This window comes from Tetrao urogallus (genome assembly GCF_951394365.1).
Source record: "Tetrao urogallus genome assembly, chromosome: 11".
Taxonomy (NCBI): domain Eukaryota; kingdom Metazoa; phylum Chordata; class Aves; order Galliformes; family Phasianidae; genus Tetrao; species Tetrao urogallus.
The window spans coordinates 9,483,935-9,489,934 of NC_136824.1; the positions used below are offsets into that span (position 1 = coordinate 9,483,935).

The 6,000-nt window shown below is 46.1% G+C and overlaps 1 protein-coding gene across 1 annotated transcript in view; it reads right to left on the reverse strand.

Moving 5' to 3' along the window:
• PDE8A (phosphodiesterase 8A) overlaps nt 1–5,502 on the reverse strand; it is a gene marked incomplete at both ends in the record, with an annotated part of 107,481 nt that extends 101,979 nt beyond the window's left edge. The window contains one exon of the mRNA XM_079541019.1: nt 5,242–5,502. Within this exon, the coding sequence (XP_079397145.1) occupies nt 5,242–5,502 (261 nt within the window). The remainder of the gene's footprint in view (nt 1–5,241) is intronic.
• Between the last annotated feature and the right edge of the window lie 498 nt (nt 5,503–6,000).

Consider the following 6,000-nt stretch of genomic DNA (forward strand, 5'->3'; position numbering starts at 1 on the left):
ATTCAGCACGACATGCACATTAAAGCTATTCAATTTGCATCTTGTCGTCCCATGCCAATTTAAATTATGGTTAAATGAAGATACCTAATTATTCTACCCGATGGGCTGACAGCAATGAGTACAGTGTCAGAGGGCCGAGCAAGTTCGTACTGAAATGCCAGTGAATTAATGAGCCTCACATTCACAGCACCGAATGCAATTCACACCACAAATTGCACTCTGGATGTAAAATCACATTTTACGTGCAATTCTGAAAACATCTCTGCAAGGATTTAGCTCCAACCACGGCTGCTAAAGCTGTTTGCAATGTGGTACATTGCATCCATACACACAACCCAACCAGAACACAGTACTAAACTGTTCTCCTAGGTGTGCAGGTGCATGTAGGGTCCCCCGACACAACCCTGACTTATGCAAAGCTTCCATTGAAACAGCTTCACCCTGAGGGCAAGCTGCTCATTATCAGATTTGCTTTTCTTTCACTTTTTTGTAGCAAGCTAATAAGAGCTTCAATTGTCTGTATCCCTAAATACATATTTCCTCTTTGAGGACTTATCTGAAAGTCAGTCAGCATTCTAGCTGCTCAAAAAGTGGAATAACTTCAGTGCCTGGCTGGCACATTAAATGGTAAGGCCATGCTGGTCCCTTGCAGTGCCGTTTCACACCATGTCTAACACCGGAAATGTGGGAAGGGATGGAGAACTGCTAATTGCAGCACCTCTCGTTCTTCTGCCCATCTTATAAGTACATCCAACATGAAAATTTCTCACTGAGGATGGACTTTACTTCCATGTCAGCTCTATGAAAGGTGCAATACAGCGAGACAAATAACTAGAACCATAGAAATAAATGTGTTTTTAATATTTAATCTGCCAACACATTTGGTTGCAGACAACTTAAAGCTTAAGCTTGGCAAAACCAGGAAAGGGATGTAGCAAGGCCAGAGAGAAAGCAGTGCTTTGTGACTAGCAAGAATTTATAGCTGAAAGAAGACTCAGCAGAGCTCGCACCAACAGTAAGAACTGCAAAAATGCAGGCTCTAATCTGGCTCATCTCACTCACACAGGGAAGTGCCCTCAGGTGCAGCAGCACATTTTGCTGATGTTTTGCATGACCAGGAGGGATCTAGTAATAATGGTTTAAAAATCAAAAGCATGTCTTTGGCTACTTTCACAGAGGTGAGATACACTCTGCGAGTGATTTCCAGTTCTTTTACAGTTGACATTACAAACAACAGGAAATTAAAAGGTGAAGATAAAAAAATAACCCAGACGCGAATATGGAAAGTTCACGTCGCTCCATCAGTTCACTTTGTATAATTTACAAATTCGACATCCCCATTCCCTGGAGAAAAGGGTTCGTGCCTTGAAATTAAAAGCACCGCGACCGTCAGCCTGGGAGCCTGGAGCCGTGGGGCTGAGCACAGCCAGCGTACGGCAGCGTGGGAAGGATCCTCGCGGCGGAGCAAGGATCTCTGCACGGGAGGGCTGACGTCAGTGGAAGTGGGAGGGAGACGGTGCTGGGAGGTTTGTCGGGGAAATGGTTGAGGACAGCTTCAGTGGGAACAGGGAGGGTCGGGAGGGTCGGGTGGCCTTGCTGAAAGCAGGGACGGAGCGTGTGGGAGTTTCAAAGGAGGGAGAGCTGATATGGTGCAAGGGGAAGGAATCGCCAGACAGGCAGGAAAAGAACAGATGGCTTAAGAGACTAAATAGTGTGCTGCTAAACGCCGAAGTGAGATCCATTTCAGCACTGAAAGTACAAGTCAGCATACGTCCTCCTGAACGCAGAATTACACAACCACTGCTTTGCAGTGACTGTAAACCCACAATTTTGCAGGTTTTGAACAAAGAAAACTTGGTGCTGTGGCACCATGGGTGTAAGCGGGTGCCCCACACCAGCTGATCAATCAAAAGGCTATGGCAGATCTAGTCCTGCTGGCTTACGGCAACTGTGAATTTACAATAAAGGAAGTATGGGTTTACTCTCCGATCCCGTTGCACTCAAGCACGCACTTCTGAGTTAAATTTACATGACAGGGAGAGCTACACAAGAGAAAAGGAAGGAAATCACATACATAAAAGACTGGGGGCAAAATAAATGCGCCGTATGCACCGCAGTGTGCAGCCATGCACTGTGGAAGAGTGACACTGACACATGTTGTTGGACAGCACAGGCTCACAGACTCCCAAGCCAGTTTTAAACACATGCCCATGAGGCCCTTACACCGTGCCAGTCCTTACCTGTACTATATGTTAACAGAGCTATTACTTGGAAAGTGTTTAAGCGGATCTGTGTACAGCTAAGCACCCTTAATACAAACTCAGGTTCACAGCAGTCTGAAGAAACAAGTCATAATGATATATACAAAAAAGCTGTCACAATTTTGAACTCACAATCTTCAGACTTCTAGAGCTGGAAGAAAAAAATAAAAATCAGTAAACCTCTCCTTTGCAACAGTGCTATTACTGTGTAAATCTTGCTCATCTTCCACTGGGAAAAGTACAGAGTTCAAGCCGTGCAGTCTGTGCACTGAAAACTAAGGGAAGGGTTTCATGGCTGGTTCACCATTCACATACAGCACTGCTTCCAAGCTGCTCATAAATTTTCAAATGAAAGCCACATATGAAATTACTAATTAAAGAGGGACATGCAGGCACCAGGACCAAACATTTTATTATAAAGGCTTCTCCATTTATCACACACTATTGCCACATTCATATATACGGGGAGCTGCTCTTGCGGCATTGATCTCTGCGCATGGCGCGTTCAGGAGTTTACTGCATGTTTACTATGGATAAATTTAGGCTCCTCCTTATTAGAAAACAGCAGGCAATTTTTTAGCTACAGGTTGTAAATCAATGCAATCACACAACACTCACACTACACACCCTGGCAAATGATCCGCTGCTATCTGAACAGTACAAAGATTTAACAAGACATAACCATAAAACCAGAATAAGTCTGGGGGCTAATGAGCAATATAAATAAGGCCATTTTACAATCACTGTGGGTTATTTCTTCTTTTGACACGTGCACTATTGCTACTAAACCAATGCAATAAAAGTCACTGTATTACCTATTACACTTATTTTAAATTCATGCTGTTGTCAGCTTAAGTGACAACATGAGATTTACACATGAATCAAGTTCTGTTCTTAGCTCTCATCTACGACTTCCTTGGCTTTAATTTGAGCGTAGTAACACAAGAGTGAGAAAGAAATAAATTAAAGTGCCACGAAACAACGGGAGAAAGCATTCAGGCAGGTTACTGGCCATTCACACAAATGCTGATTAGACATTTTAGATTAGGAATGCAGCATCTGCAGTTAGGATGAGGTACCCCAGGTGCCACAACACACTGTGTGCTCTATGCAGCAGCGCCCAAATTCTCTCAGTTCCTTCTCAAACCAAAAATTCCTTTAACTCCAGAAGTGCCCAGCGCTGCCCTATGACCCTCCTGGCTTCAAACATCAGCACTGTATTGTGAAAGCTGCTGTCAAACGTAGCTCTCTGCAGCACGACATCTGCAATAACATGGTTACACTCCAGCACAGTACAGACTGTAAGTCCATAAATCTGATTGTGATAAACACACTTAACAACAAAAGCAGAGAATGAAGTACTGTGCTGCCTTGTATCTCTGAAGAGCAGGATTTTACAGGTAAAAATTATGCAGAAGGGATGTTTCAATCAGATTTTGTACTCAACTGACCACAAACAGAATTCCATTCTCACTTCCCAAAACCCAAGCAACGTGCTCAGAGCAATGAGAAGGGCAGAAAACCACTGAGTGATGAAAATCAGAATAGCTGTCAGTGAGATCACAGTGTGCAAGGAGCCCCAGTCAAACACACAGCACCTGGCTGGGTTATCTAAACCAAGTAACAAGGGCTGGTACAAAGTGCCAACAAAAACAACAAAATTCTAACACAATTAAGACCTCTTCCCATGCACAGGCTTCTAGAAGAAGATCTTGGAGTTGTTTATTCCCCCCCCCACCAAGCACAAAGACAAAATCACACAATATAAAATATAAGAATATTTTTGTCGCTCAGTTTCTGTCAGGCGCAGTTATAATCACGATTAAGAATAAAGCTGGTAAAACAACGGTCAGGGCTGTGAGCAGAGCTACCACACAGTGTGCCACACAAGCACGAGCACCGCGTGTGAGCAGAGCCATCCCGCTCCGCTTCCTGCACGGCGTTACACAAAACCTGAGGTTCCTCTGACGCGGCCGACCTTCGTGTGCTGGCCGTTCATTCCTCCTTTAACTCAACTTCACATAACCTCTTCCCATTTCCCATAGCTTTTTTTAAAACTTCTATGAACTGAACTTAGTAAATCTGGAGGAAAACAATTGAAGAAAATACCCCACAGCACAGACAAAAATTGTTTTGGGCCAATACTCCTCCTGAGCACATAAAATTCCCGAGGAAGCTACAAACTGTTGGTCTCTCTGTGTGTGCAAAGCACTTGACATTGTGTGAGCTCCTGCTGCACTTCCAGCCCCTATCTCCTATTGACAGCGTGCGTATCTCAGCACTTATCACAGCAGCCCAGGGCAGATCAGCCATGTTATACAACATCCCTGGGGTGCTACACTTTCCTTTGACATTTGCAATAATTTACTTTGGAGAAATGGAGACAGCTCCCCCCAAGAAGAGAAAATACGGAATATTCAAAGCCAGCAGCATCAGGAATAGAAGTATAACACATAAAGCAATGGTGCACCAATGGAATGGAGACAGATGAGCAAGCACTGCACTATGAACACTCTAAAATACAGCCATGAAATTGAAATGCAATTTTTTTCACTATGTGCCTGCTGATTTCTTACAGGGCTGATGCTGCATCCCTACAGGAAAGAACACACACAAAAAGGTACTCAAAAAAAAAAAAAAAAAAAAAAAAAAAAAGAATTAAGAACAACAACACACTACTTGCAGCAACAGACAAGGTCAACAAGTTGTTGGTGTAAAGAGCACCCGGCACACAACCTGAAGCCCCTCTCCGCCCAGCAGCCCGCCCCAGCACCGAGGTGAGCCCCAGGCCTGGTAGCTGTGAGGCACCCACAGCATCCACTCCCCGGCCCGCAGAGCCCAGCATGGCACAGAACAGCACGAGAGCCGTTTGCGGGGCTGATGAGTTTTAAACAAATGCTGACAGGTCCAGCAGAATGAGCTGCCCCGCAACATGGGACTTCAGTGGGAGCAACGGCGCTTGTGGTCCGCACCCCTTTACCTTAAAACTGGATCTGCTGGTCTGGGTCTCTGCCTCCATGCTCTGGCTGTTCTCCCTCTTGTCTTTCTTAGAGGAATTAGTCCTCACTTTATAAGTGGATGTGTTGGAGGATTTAATGAATAATCCCGGGACGGGGTTGCCTTGCTGCTGCTGAGACATGGTGGTGTTGGTCTGGTGAGGGGAATGGCACTCCTCGGACTCTTTGCTACTGTGATAGACCACTCTGCTGTCAGAGATGTGGATGCTTGGAGCACAGCCCATGCTTTGTGGCCACCTGGGGAACACTTCTCAATTGTATATATATGAGATATATATACGCGTATCTCTCTCTCTCTCTCTCCTTCACGTTGGTACGTTCCCCCCGCCTGGATTTGCTAACGGGCCGAGTCCCGCGGCTCGGCTCCCCGCCGGGTCGCTGCCATCGGTCCCTCCGCACCGCCGGGATCGGCTCTGCGCTCCTCGGCCCCGGGCGCGGCTCCGCGGTGACGGCGGCCCGGCAGCGGGCGGGGGGCGGTCAGCAGCGGGCCGGCGTCATGGTGTCACAGGGTGTTAGGGATTTTCCTAAGCCATCTGAAAGCTTAGCTTCGCTTTCCTTCTGGGGGTAAGGAAAAAATATATAAAAAAAAAAAAAAAAAAGAGGAAAAAAAAAAAAAAGAGGGGGGTCGATGGGGGAGGTCACAAAAACGCGAGCCCCAACCGCACGCACAGCTCGGCGTCTCGTCGGCTCAGCGCAGCCGGAGACACGGCACCGTTCCTCCC